Source organism: Nerophis ophidion, linkage group LG19 (assembly GCF_033978795.1).
Source record: "Nerophis ophidion isolate RoL-2023_Sa linkage group LG19, RoL_Noph_v1.0, whole genome shotgun sequence".
NCBI lineage: Eukaryota > Metazoa > Chordata > Actinopteri > Syngnathiformes > Syngnathidae > Nerophis > Nerophis ophidion.
Window position 1 is genome coordinate 15,083,218 of NC_084629.1, and position 15,062 is coordinate 15,098,279.

The 15,062-nt window shown below is 38.1% G+C and overlaps 1 protein-coding gene across 1 annotated transcript; it reads right to left on the reverse strand.

The window, feature by feature from the left end:
- Positions 1-235: 235 nt before the first annotated feature.
- Positions 236-14,422, reverse strand: ecrg4a (ECRG4 augurin precursor a). The gene is made up of 4 exons (XM_061879287.1): positions 14,138-14,422; positions 9,111-9,161; positions 8,817-8,992; positions 236-535 (listed from the first exon to the last, which is right to left on the reverse strand). Exons 1-4 carry the CDS (start codon positions 14,205-14,207, stop codon positions 386-388), a joined length of 447 nt encoding a protein of 148 aa, XP_061735271.1. The 5' UTR covers positions 14,208-14,422; the 3' UTR covers positions 236-385.
- Between the last annotated feature and the right edge of the window lie 640 nt (positions 14,423-15,062).

Consider the following 15,062-nt stretch of genomic DNA (forward strand, 5'->3'; position numbering starts at 1 on the left):
GCGTCATCATTCCGCGATGTTTTCAACAAGAAACTCCGCGGGAAATTTAAAATTGCAATTTAGTAAACTGAAAAGGCCGTATTGGCATGTGTTGCAATGTTAATATTTCATCATTGATATATAAACTATCAGACTGCGTGGTGGGTAGTAGTGGGTTTTAGTAGGCCTTTAAGGCATAGGAATGTTTCAAAATATTTTTGTCTGTTTTGAGTAAAAAGTTGAAGAAACTCTAGACTTCTAGGAAAGCATGTTTATTGATTGTTGTTTCTTCGTCATGACATCATAACATTTTGACTTCATTTTCCTCCACAACAAGCCTGTGTGTTTTGTGTCTACGCTGTTGGGTTGTGAGCAGGAAGCGGGCGTTGTCGTCACGTCAGTGGCGCTAATAGTAGTCATAGTTGACGTTGGCGCCGTGTCGGTAGGAGTTTGGGTCACGCGGGCCGATGGCCGCGTTCTCGTCGTAGTGATGCTGTCGTCCCTGGTCGGAGGAGCGTGCGTGGTCCATCCAGTAGGACAGGTCGGTCTCCAGCCTCTGGCCACAAAGAAGGAACAAACGTGCTCGGTGAAAAGGCCAACAAAGCTTTTGACAGCTTTGACCTTTCAGGGACGCGGCGGCAAAGGTCGTCCACAGAGGTGTCATGCGAGTGTACAAGACCCTCGTGTATTACAAGTGTGTGTTAATTGTCTCCCTGCTTGGCCCCCTCCCTGTGAATACCATCTGATGTGTTATTTACACATGCGACACATGTGCCGCATTAATATATACGCTTTAATACTAAATCCACTGACCGCTTATATTTAATCCATGCTTGTGACCTGGAGTGGTGCCGCTTTAACATTTTTTTAGCCGCCGCAAAATGTCAGGCATGTGTGAGGCAGCATGCAAATATATGCTAATGAAGTGCTCCAGTTTGGCAACTACTGCACACACTATACTTGCATGAGTGTGAAGTAACAGCTCCTCTTCATTTTCACATGTACAGTACAGCTACAGAGCATAAATATGGAAATGTTTAAATCGCCAAAATTACAAGTGATATGGGCTTGGAAGTATTTCACAGTGTTTCATTTAATCTGTGTAGTGTATGGCTTTCACTTTTTAAAATTATTAAAAAGGATTTTACTTTTCAAGCTGTGCCCGAAGTCGTAACATACAGTGCTTTTAGCAGTGTGGAGAAGGCATGTATATTTTTAAAAGTTCCTTTTTTATCCATGTTTTAAGCAAATAATATTTTCCCATGTGTACACTTTGGGTTTTTACTTTAGGTACATTGGTAAACTCTATGTTTCACCTTGAAGGCGCTGGAATGTCTATTTTGGAGTATAATGTACTCCCTTTTTGTGGAGTATGCCTTATCGCTTTAGAAAAAAAAAAGGATCTCTTTCTTTCTGGGCTGGACGGAGCTGTTTTCATACTAAATAAGTTGAATCTTTCCGTTGGATTTTTAGACCGCTTCTATTCATAGCATTGTGAGGGCTGGTCTCCTAAAACTTAAGTAAAACTTGATAACATTGCTATACTGTCTTGGTGGTCCTTCACTGAGAGGAAGACTGGTTGGACGCAGCAGCAGCCACAAGGGTGAAGCCACACTTTTTCTGAACACCTTAATTAAAAAAAAATGCATCAAAAGAATAAAACAGATTGCATTGATACAGACTGCAATAAGGTGGTGACTTGTCCAGGGTGTACGCCGCCTTCCGCCCCAATGCAGCTGAGGCAGGCTCCAGCACCCCCAGCGATTCCGAACGGGACAAGCGGTACAAAAATGGGTGGATAGGGCAATTTTTATATTTTTTAATTATATCATTAAGTAAGTTTCTGTAAAAAAAAAAAATGGAATTAGGCTTAGTTTAGACAAATATATTAACATCCATCCATCCATCCATCCATCCATCATCTTCCGCTTATCCGAGGTCGGGTCGCGTGGGCAACAGCCTAAGCAGGGAAGCCCAGACTTCCCTCTCCCCAGCCACTTCGTCTAGCTCTTCCCGGGGGATCCCGAGGCGTTCCCAGGCCAGCCGGGAGACATAGTCTTCCCAACGTGTCCTGGGTCTTCCCCGTGGCCTCCTACCGGTTGGACGTGGGTGGCATCCTGACCAGATGCCCGATCCACCTCATCTGGCTCCTCTCGATGTGAAGGAGCAGCGGCTTTACTTTGAGTTCCTCCCGGATGACAGAGCTTCTCACCCTATCTCTAAGGGAGAGCCCCGCCACACGGCGGAGGAAACTCATTTCGGCGGTTTGTACCCGTGATCTTATCCTTTCGGTCATGACCCAAAGCTCATGACCATAGGTAAGGATGGGAACCTAGATCGACCGGTAAATTGAGAGCTTTGCCTTCCGGCTCAGCTCCTTCTTTACCACAACGGATCGGTACAACGTCCGCATTACTGAAATATATATATATATATATTAACATTTAGAAGGTATTTCATGTTGCACGTGTTTTCTTTAATATTTCAAACAAGAAACAATTATGTAATTTGTAATTCTGAATTTCTTAGACCAAAAAAATGCAATAAAAGTAATCAAATTTAGAAAATATTTGTATAGTTTGATCATTTTAGTTTTTTTAAATATAGAATTTGGAAAATATAACCAGAATATGCATTACGTTTTGTTGTTTTTTTTGTCAGTAATCCTTATAATACACCAATAGTTTGATACAATTATATAAAATCATCAATGATTGGCCAAAAAAAAGTAATTCATGTATATTAAAATATTAAAAGTAGCCATTTATATATACAGTATACAAACCTCGTTTCTATATGAGTTGGGAAATTGTGTTGGATGTAAATATAAACAGAATACAATGATTTGCAAATCCTTTTCAACCCATATTCAGTTGAATACACTACAAAGACAAGATATTTGAGGTTCAAACTCATAAACTTTATTTTTTTTTTGCAAATAATTAACTTAGAATTTCATGGCCGCAACATGTGCCAAAGTAGTTGGGAAAGGTCATGTTCACCACTGTGTTACATCACCATTTCTTTTAACAATACTCATTAAACCTTTGAAAACTGAGGAAACACATTTTTTTAAGCTTTTCAGGTGTAATTTTTTCCCATTCTTGTTTTATGTACTGCGATGAGGTGGCGACTTGTCCAGGGTGTACCCCGCCTTCCGCCCGATTGTAGCTGAGATAGGCGCCAGCGCCCCCCGCGACCCCAAAAGGGAATAAGCGGTAGAAAGTGGATGGATGGATGGATGTTTTATGTACAGCTTGGGGTATTTTAGGCTTCATATTGCGCCACATTTTCAATGGGAGACAGGTCTGGACTACAGGCAAGCCAGTCTAGTACCCGCACTCTTTTACTATGAAGCCACGCTGTTTTAAAAAGTGACTTGGCGTTGTCTTGCTGAAAAAAGCAGGGGCGTCCATGATAACGTTGCTTGGATGGCATCATATGTTGCTCCAAAACCTGTATGGACCATTCAGCATTAATGGTGCCTTCACAGATGTGTAAGTTACCCATGCCTTGGGCACTAATACACCCCCATACTATCACATATTCTGGCTTTTCAACTTTGCACCTAGAACAGTTCTTTTCCTCTTTGGTCCGGAGGACACGACGTTCACCGTTTCCAAAAAACAATTTGAAATGTGGACTCGTCAGACCACAGTACTCTTTCCCACTTTGCAGCAGTCCATCTTAGCTGAGCTCGGGTCCAGCGAAGTTGCCCCCGTTTCTGGGTGTCGTTGATAAATGGCTTTGGCTTTGCATAGTAGTTTAACCTGCACTTACAGATGTAGCGACAAACTGTAGTTACTGACAGTGGTTTTCTGAAGTGTTCCTGAGCCCATGTGGTGATATCCTTTACACACTGATGTCGCTTTTTGATGCAGTACCGCTTGAGGGAACGAAGGTCTGTTTTATCATCGCTTACATGCAGTGATTTCTCCAGATTCTCTCAACCTTTTGATGATTTTACGGACCATAGATGGTGAAATTCCGAAATTTCTTGCAATAGCTCGTTGAGAAATGTTGTTCTTAAACTGTTTGACAATTTGCTCATCTATTTGTTCACAAAGTGGTGACCGTTTCCCAATCCCTGTTTCTGAAAGACTGAGCATTTCTCGGAAGCTGCTTTTATACCCAATCATGGCACCCACCTGTTCCCAATTAGCCTGCACACCTGTGGGATGTTCCAAATAACTGTTTGATGATAATTCTTCAACTTTATCAGTATTCATTGCGACCTTTCCCAACTTCTTTGTCACATGTTGCCGGCATCAAATTCTATAGTTAATGATTATTTGCACACAAAAAAAGTGTTTATCAGTCTGATTATCAAATATGTTGTCTTTGTAGCATATTCAACTGAATATGGGTTGAAAATGATTTGCAAATCATTGTATTTCATTTATATTTACATCTAACACAATTTCCCAACTCATATGGAAACGGGGTTTGTATGTGTGTGTGTATGTATATATATACTGTATATATATCTATATATATATATATTTATACTGTATATATATATGTATATATACATATATATATATACAATACCATACATATACATGCATACTAGAGATGCGCGGATAGGCAATTATATCATCCGCAACCGAATTACCAAAGTTGCCATCCACCCGCCATCCACTCGAACCAAATTTTTATCGGAGAAAGTCGTCATCCACCCGCCGTCCACCCGAACCAACATTTTATCGGAACCGTACCCGCTCGCCAACCGCCCGCTGAAATACATCAGAGGTCGGCCGCCTTTACCACTCACAGAGCTATTTTAAACCTGTTTCACAGAGTAATGAAGACAATTGGAGCCGCTAACCTTCTTCCGACTATCCTTTAGCGTTCATCATGATGACAAGAATAAGGGCGTGCTGTGAAGCCATTACCTTTAACACCTTCAACAACATGTACGAACCAATTGTTAGTCCGGCAACATGTTGTGTGCAGCTTCCGCAATCACACGTACAAGATTGGAAGGCATACTGGGTGATACAGAGTACACTGATGGTTGTGATATAAACAACTTTAACACTTACTAATATGCGCCACGCTGTGAAGCCACACAGTACAAGATTGACAAACACATTTCGGGAAAACATCCTCACAGTAACACAACATAAACGCAACATATAACAAATACCCAGAATCCTTTGTATCCGTGAAACATCCTGAATATATTTTGTACCCCCGCGCCCCCAACCTGCTAGGGGTGTATAAAATAGTCAGGAAGTGTCATGAATACAAAGGATAATGGGTATTTGTTGTGTTGCGTTTATGTTGTGTTACTGTGAGGATGTTCTCCCAAAATGTTGTTGTTGTTCTTTATTGGTGTGGCTTCACAGCGTGGCGCATATTACTAAGAGTGTTAAAATTGTTTATATCACAACCATTAGTGTACTCTGTGTCACCCAGTGTGCCTTGCAGTCGTGTGCGTGTTGCCGCGGAAGCCACACACAACATGTTGCTGGAATGACAAGCAATTCGTACATGTTGTAGAAGGCGACAAAGCCAATGGCTTCATAGCACGCCCTAATACTTGTTATCTGGGTGACTACCGACAGTTATTCTAGAGAATAATAGCGTCTCCTATTGTTTTCTATGCTTTTTGACACGGGTCTTAAATGGCTCTTTGAATGGAAAAGGATACCGATCCCAGAACCATGTATTTCAAATATTTCCGGATGGTTAAACCGTCACCCGCCCGAATATAATTAAAATCTATTTTTTCATCATCTTACCCGGACTCCGCGGATGAGACCGCAAACGCGCATCTCTAATGTATACTGTATATGAATATGTGTATATGCGTATGTACAGTCATGGTCAAAGGGTTACATACACTTGTAAAGAATGTAAAGTCATGGCTGTCTTGAGTTTCCAATTATTTTTACAACTCTTATTTTTTTTTTTGTGATTGGAGCACATATTTGTTGGTCACAAAAAGCATTCATGAAGTTCGTTTTTTTTATGTATTTATTATGGGTCTGAAAATGTGAGCAAATCTGCTGGGTCAAAAGTATACATACAGCAATTTCACTGCAATAAGGCGCTTTTGGTAGCCATTCACACGCTTTTGGCAAGCTTCTGGTTGAAATTCTGATCACTCTTGACAAAATTGGTCCAGTTCAGCTAAATATGTTGGTTTTCTGACATGGACTTGTTTATCAGCATTCTCTACACGTTTAAGTCAGGACTTTGGGAAGGCCATTCTAAAACCTTAATTCTAGCCTGATTTAGCCATTCTTTTACCACTTTTGACGTGTGTTTGGGGTCATTGTCCTGTTGGAACACCCAACTGCGCCCAAGACCCAACCTCCGGGCTGATGATTTTAGGTTGTCCTGAAGAATTTGGAGGCAATCCTCCTTTTTCATTGGCCCATTTACTCTCTGTAAAGTACCAGTTCCATTGGCAGCAAAACAGACCCAGAGCATAATACTACCACCACCATGCTTGACGGTAGGGTGGTGTTCCTGGGATTAAAGGCCTCACCTTTTCTCCTCCAAACATGGGTATTGTGGCCAAACATCTCAATTTTTGTTTCATCTGACATCACATTGACAAAGATAAGAGCTTCTAGAGGAAAGTTCTGTGATCAGGTTGGGTCTTGGGCGCAGTAGGAGAGTTCCAACAAGACAATGACCCCAAAAATACGTCAAAAGTGGTAAAGGAATGGCTAAATCAGGCTAGAATTAGGTTTTTAGAATGGCTTTCTCAAAGTCCTGGCTTAAACCCCATTGAGAACATGTGGACAATGCTGAAGAAACAAGTCAATGTCAGAAAACCAATACATTTAGCTGAACTGCACCAATTGTGTCAAGAGGAGTGGTCAAAAACTCAACCAGAAGCTTGTGGATGGCTACCAAATGCGCCTTATTGCAGTGAAACTTGCCAAGGGACATGTAACCAAATATTAACATTGCTGTATGTATACTTTTGACCCAGCGGATTTGCTAACAATTTCAGTAGACCCATAATAAAATCATAAAAGAACCAAACTTCATGAATGTTTTTGTGACCAACAAGTATGTGCTCCAATCACTCTATCACAAAAAAATAACAGCTGTAGAAATGATTGGAAACTCAAGACAGCCATGACATTATGTTCTTTACAAGTGTATGTAAACTTTTGACAACGTATATACAAACCCCGTTTCCATATAAGTTGGGAAATTGTGTTAGTTGTAAATATAAACAAAATACAATGATTTGCAAATCATTTTCAACCCATATTCAGTTGAATATGCTACAAAGACAACATATTTGATGTTCAAACTGATAAAAAAAATGTTTTTGCAAATAATCATTAACTTTAGAATTTGATGCCAGCAACACGTGACAAATAAGTTGGGAAAGGTGGCAATAAATACTGATAAAGTTGAGAAATGCTCATCAAGCACTTATTTGGAACATCCCACATGTGTGCAGGCTAATTGGGAACAGGTGGGTGCCATGATTGGGTATAAAAACACCTTTCACAGGAAAGTATGGGGCGAGGTACACCCCGTTTTCCATAACTGCGTGAGCAAATAGTCAAACAGTTTAAGAGCAACGTTTTTCAAAGTCTAATTGCAAGGAATTTAGGGATTTCAACATCTACGGTCCATAATATCATCAAAAGGTTCAGAGAATCGGAAGAAATCACTCCACGTAAGCGGCATGGCCGGAAAACAACATTGAATGACCGTGACCTTCGATCCCTCAGACGGCACTGTATCGAAAACCGACATCAATCTCTAAAGGATATCACCACGTGGGCTCAGGAACACTTCAGAAAACCACCGTCACTAAATACCGTTCGTCGCTACATCTGTAAGCGCAAGTTACAGCTCTACTATGCAAAGTGAAAGCCACTTATCAACAACATCCAGAAACGCCGCCGGGTTCTCTGGGCCCGAGATCATCTAAGATGGACTGATGTAAAGTGGAAAAGTGTTCCGTGGTCTGACGAGTCCACATTACAAATTGTTTTTGGAAATATTCTACATCGTGTCATCTGGACCAAAGGTGAAGCGAACCATTCAGACTGTTACCTACGCAAAGTTCAAAAACCAGCATCGGTGATGGTATGGGGGTGCATTAGTATCCAAGGCATGGGTAACTTACACATCTGTGAAGGCACCATTAATGCTGAAATGTACATACAGATTTTGGAACAACATATGCTGCCATCTAAGTGCCGTCTTTTTCAGCAAGACAATGCCAAACCACATTCAGCACGTGTTACAACATCGTGGCTTTGTAAAAAAAAGAGTGCGGGCACTCTCCTGGCCCGCCTGCAGTCCAGGCCTGTCTCCCATCGAAAATGTGTGGCGCATTATGGAGCGTAAAATACGACAGCCGAGACCCCAAACTGTTGAAGGACTAAAGTTCTACATAAAACAAGAATGGGAAAGAATTCCACTTTCAAAGCTTCAACAATTAGTTTCCTCAGTTACCAAACGTTTACTGAGTGTTGTTAAAAGAAAAGGTGATGAAACACATTGGTGAACATGCCCTTTCCCAACTACTTTGACACGTGTTGCAGCCATGAAATTTTAAGTTAATTATTTGCAAAAAAAAAATAAAGTTTATGAGTTTGAACCTCAAATATGTTGTCTTTGTAGTGCGTTTAATTGAATATGGGTTGAAAAGAATTTGCAAATCATTGTATTCCGTTTATTTTTACATCTAACACAATTTCCCAACTCATATGGAAATGGGCTTGTACATATACATATATGTATGTATATATACACTGTATAAAAACATATATATATATATATATATACACATTTTCTGTACTGATTTTCCAGTTTTAACGTGACTAACATGTTTCCTTGTATCCCACCTGCTCGTCGTAGCCCATGTACATAAACTGCATAATCCATTGCTGCACGTCCGGCCTGCTGCGGTCCCAAATGTTCCTCTTGGTGCGACTCAGCTTTGCCAGAAACTCTTGAGCTTTGGATGGAGGCATGGCCACTGAGGCCTTGGAGGAGGTCGATGCAGCTGCCTCTCCTGCCACTAGATGGATGACGAAGGTAGGAAATACATGTTGGGGGGGATAAAAATATTAACATTCTGGATACATGTCTTGCATTAGCTGGCATGCTGCGTTCAATACGTCATGTGAGGCACATACCATCTCGTTTTCTTAAAAGCTGGTGCAGTTTCTTGCCATCGCTTGTCACTTCTGTTAGGGCAAGAGACAATCTTTTTTTGACGTCTCACTTCAACTTATTTATGAGAAGTACAAAGCAAACACACTTGGTGTCTTAGTTTTCCCATTGGAACTAATATAAAGGGAACATGTTACCAGTATTTAATATGGACATTGTTAGATTATTTTAAAATATTTTTGGATTTTAAATGTATTATGTATGTTTAGATATACGGCCCGTCCAATATTTTAAAGTATATTATATTTTTTCTAAGTTACACTGTAATACAGTTAAAATCAATTAAAACTGACTATTTGAAGTCGTTTGGCAGACATGTTTCTGACACTGAAAAGCGTTTTAAAGTAGAGATGTCCGATAATGGCTTTTAGGGCGATATCCGATATTCCGGTATTGTCCAACTCTTAATTACAGATACCGATATCAACCGATACCGATCTATACAGTCGTGAAATTAACACATTATTGTGCCTAATTTTGTTGTGATGCCCCGCTGGATACATTAATAAATCTAACAAGGTTTTCCCAAAAAAAATCAACTCAAGTTATGGAAAAAAATGCCAGCATAGCACTGCCATATTTATTATTAAAGTCGTAAAAGTGCATTATTTTTTTTAACATGCCTCAAAACAGCAGCTTGGAATTTGGGACATGCTCTCCCTGAGAAAGCATGAGGAAGTTGAGGTAGGTGGGGGGAGTAGGAGGTAGCGGGGGGGCTGTATTGTAGCATCCCGGAGGAGTTAGTGCCGCCAGGCTTTCTGGGTTTTTGTTCCGTTGTGTTTATGTTGTGTTACGGTGTGGATGTTCTCCCGAAATGTATTCATCATTCTTGTTTGGTGTGGGTTCACAGTGTGGCGCATGTTTAGAACAGTGTTAAAGTTGTTTGTACGGCCACCCTCAGTGTGACCTGAATGGCTGTTGACCAAGTATGCATTGCATTCACTTGTGTGTGTGTGTAAAGCTGTAGATATTATGCGATTGGGCCGGCACGCAAAGGTAGTGTCTTTAAGGTTTATTGGCGCTCTCTACTTCTCCCTACGTCCGTGTACACAGCTCGTTTAAAAAAGTCATACATTTTATAAACCAATACCGATAATTCCCGACATTACATTTTGAAGCATTTATTGGCTGATAATATCGGTAGTCCGTTATTAACGGACATCTGTATTTTAAAGCTACTGCTGGACTTCTCGGGTCATTTTCATGCTTGCATCATCAGCCATTTTCAATCAATCAAAGTTTATTTTTATAGCCGTAAATCACAAGTGTCTCAAAGGGCTGCAAAAGCCACAATGACATCCTTGGGTCAGATCCCATTTTGCTTTATTAGCTACAGCCTTTAGCCTTTTCTCGGTAGGAATTCAGTTGTACTTGAAATGATGTATGTGCCTTTACTATTTACTAATACGTTCAATTTCTACTATTCAATTTCTACCTACTCGGTGGGCTTGTGGTTAGAGTGTCCGCCCTGAGATTAGTTGGTTGTGAGTTCAAACCCCGGTCGAGTCATACCAAAGACTATGAAAATGGGACTCATTACCTCCCTGCTTGGCACTCAGCATCAAGGTGATGGAATTGGGGGTTAAATCACCAAAATGAATCCTGGGCGTGGCACCACTGCTGCCCACTGCTCCCCTCACCTCCCAGGGGGTGATTAATAGTGATGGGTCAAATGCAGAGGACAAATTTCACCACTCCTCGTGTGTGTGTGACAATCTTTGGTACTTTAACTTCCTGTTCTGTGGTTCTCGTCACACATTTTCTTTTTGCCATATAGGGTATGTTTTTGTGGTAGTATCCCCAAAAAATCCCCCGAAAAATATTACTCAACTTCTGCTTTTTCGAATTTGAGACTTTGCAAAAATATGATTTAATTTATATTTTTTATTTAAAAACTAAGACAAATTTAAGAATTAACTTTTTACACATTTAATATAAAGTATTATTTGTGTACACACACACAATATATATATATATATATATATATATATATATATATATATATATATATATATATATAATATTTAAGGCTATATAAATAAATATTGATTGATAGATTATAAATGGAAAAAGTAATTAAAAATTACATTTACCCCGCATTCCGCCCGATTGTAGCTGAGATTGGCACCAGCGCCCCCCGCAACCCCAAAGGGAATAAGCGGTAGGAAATGGATGGATGGATTTACATGTAGCATATTAAATTCATTTTTATTTATTTTTTAATTGTTGTATTTTGGTTTTGACTCAGCTATCATCACACAATTTCTCCTTGCCACACAAGCAACTGAAAACATTTGAATTTCATGTAAAAGTAAATTCCTGTCAGTAATTTCACTTTAACATGAAATGTTATAAACTCTTTACTTGCAACGTGAGGTATGTCAAGCCTGTATTTCTTATCATTTTGATGATGTTGGCAAAAGGGAATAAGCGGTAAATAATGGATGGATGGATGGCTTACAGTTTTTGGAACTCACAATTTTTGGAGATTTTCAATACAAGGTTTTCCCAAGCTCTTAGTCCTTATCTAAATTACATCAAAGAAAGGCTAGAAAAATGTGATGCAGGTTATGAGCCTATATGTCATATGCAAGGTTTACCTTGTTACTCTAATTACTGGAATAAACAAACTTAAATATTATTAAATTTTTGGGGAGTTTCACCTGTATATGGTACCATTCTCTTTTGCCTTCCTCTGAAAAAAGGCTTAATATGCACTTTTTCTTTTTTTTCCTACCTTTTTTGAGCCCACATCTTTCTCCCTACCCCCGCTTTTAGAACACACTCACACACACACACACACACACACACACACACACACACACACACACACACACGTTACCCCTCTCCCTACAACAGCCCAAAAACTTACATTTAAGAATGATTTCCTTCTTTTCATGCCAGATGCAAATGTAAACTCTGCTAAAAAAGAAAAGAAGCCGTTTTGCATGTAAATCTATTTATTATTATATAATCTGCTTTCCTTTTATCTTCTTTTTGGATCAATAAATCTGCAAAATTAGACACTTAAGGACATTAAGAATGATTTAAGAATGATGTCCTTCTTTTCATGCCAGATGCAAATGTAAACTCTGCTAAAAAAGAAAAGAAGTCGATTCGCATGTAAATCTATTTATTAGTATATAATCTGCTTTCCTTTTATCTTCTTTTTGGATCAATAAAGCTGCAAAATTAGACACTTAAGGACATTAGTATTAAATGTTTGAGTGCTGGAGTGCCTTAAAGTACATTTGGTACAATTGAGTGTGACGTTTATTGCAAAAATGTTTTGTAAAGCACTTTATGAACAACAAGACTCAATTTTTTCTTCCCTTTTTTGCCCCTTCCTTCTTTTTTGGCATCTGGATAAAGTATATTAAACGCAGTCATACATTCTGATTAAAACTTGGTCAGGAAAGAGTTCAAATTATATTCAGTTTTTTATGGTGTTTTATAATATAAATTGATTGTTTTATATATTATTATGTTTTATTCATCACGGTGTATTATATTTACTTATTTCTAGTTTTTTATCATATACATTGCTTATGTTTTTATACATTCATTATGTTTTATTTATTATGTTTTTTTTAATTCAGTTATTTCCTTGTGTTTTACAATATCAATTAATTGTTTTTATATATTCATTATGTTTTATTCACTTATTTCTGGTGTTTTATGATATAAATTGATTGTGTTGTATATTCATTAGGTTTTATTTATTACGTTTTATTATATAGTTTCCTGTCCAATCACGATACATAATAAATACTTAAAACGTAATCCTAAAAATACTTTATTATACTTCAAACCGTTTTTATCTTTATAATTTCTTATGTTTTTACATATCTAATGTCCAGTCTCATTACTACGTACATTCAATATATTTTGATAAATAGAATACATAATAAATACTTTAAATTAAAATTTTTAAAACCTTTATAATAATGTATTTTGTTTTTTATCTCATAGCAATTTTACATTTATAACACATAACAAATATTTCAATAATAACTAAAATGGGTGTACATGTGTATTATTTAAATTATTTTTCCTTATTAATTTTTTTCGACATATTTTATCTGTTTTCTCATCACTGTTACACTGAATATAATGCATAGTAATATATATATATATATATATATATATATATATATATATATATATATATATCTCAGCTACAATCGGGCGGAAGGCGGGGTACACCCTGGACAAGTCGCCACCTCATTGCAGACCCCGAAAGGGAATAAGCGGTAGAAAATGGATGGATGGATGGATGGATATATATATATATATATATATATATATATATATATATATATATATATATATATATATATATATATATATATATATATATATATATATTTGTGGGTTCTTCCGAGGATGTTGTAGTCGTAATAATGATTTGTGCAGTCCTTTGAGACATTTGTGATTTGGGGCTATATAAATAAACATTGATTGATTGATATATAATACATTTATTTCCCCCATTTTTTTACATTTTATTTCCTATATGTGTACATTTGCTTTTGCATATTGTAACATCATGACAAATAATGAATACATGCATATATTCAATATCTGTCTAATGACTATATACATATTACATAAGAATCAACATAATAAAAATAGATTAAAGTAGAATAGACCATTCAGTCTTTATTTTTTTTACTGTTTTTTTTTATCTCTATATTATATTATTATTACATTATTTAAATTACATGTTTCATTTTATTTTATTTTTTTACAATTTTCTGCATCATGACCAATTTATTGGTAAAACATTTTAATACGAATAATGCATTGCATTTCTATGGTCTTTTTCAAGGAAGTTAAAGACTTTTATGTTTACATTTCAAACAGTGAAATGTCATACATGTTTTTGTTGCAACAAAAAGTCATTTATACTTTTAATGAAAAGCACCCACCATTAAGTGTATGTAAGATTGCGCAACACGACTATCCTAGAAAAAGTGGTAGAACTTACCTGTAGAAGCCAACAAGGTCAGCAAGGCAACGAGGCCCATCAGCCTCCAACACAGCAGCTGGGATGCCATCTTTTTAGCCGCAAGTTCTCCTCAGACCGAGCTGAGCTGGCGGGCAAAAACAACTAAGTGCGCTCCAACCAGAGGCTTTAGGGAGAGTGGGGGTTGGATGACGCTGCGCATTTACCCAGTTTTCCAAGTGGAAAATCGACCTGAGGCACTGGCTGGAATGTCGCCTTCAGAAACAAGACTGCAGCTGGAAAACTTGTGTACTTTTCCTGCAGCACTCGGAGAGAAAAGTGGAGAAACCTTCTCTGCCTTGGCTTGTTTGGTATTTGCATGTCCAAACTTTTTTGGCCCTTTTCATTGGAAAAAAAAAAGATGCAGGGAGCCTTGTTCATATTTATGTGTGAACAAAAGCAGAAGAAAAAAAAGTTATACTTATTAAAATACACATTTTTGTCGGCTTTGTATGATAGCGCTCAAAAGTGTACTAAAACACATGCAAACCTGATAGCACACACAAAGCTGATTCGCTAAACTTGTCTCTTAGGCCCCGTTTACACAAAGGTTATCCAGGGTAAATCCCACCTAACCTTATCCTTGTCCACACACACACACGATAGTTGTTTAAGACCCCACCTGGCGCAACGCAAACTAATACGCATGTGCGGAAAATGCACACGTCATAGTCACCTCCAGTGTTGCTTTGTGTGCAAGTTCTTCAATTTAACTCACCACAACACTGGATATTGTTCAGATATTTCAATTAACTGGAATCCAGTGTGCTTTGGGGCCCTATTGCAGTGAATCACACCTGAGACATCATAAATTAATCAAATCTTTAACGGGCACGAAAGTACACAATGTGACAAAGAACATTTGACAACAATCAATGTAGGGATGTAGATATCTGGTCAGGACACT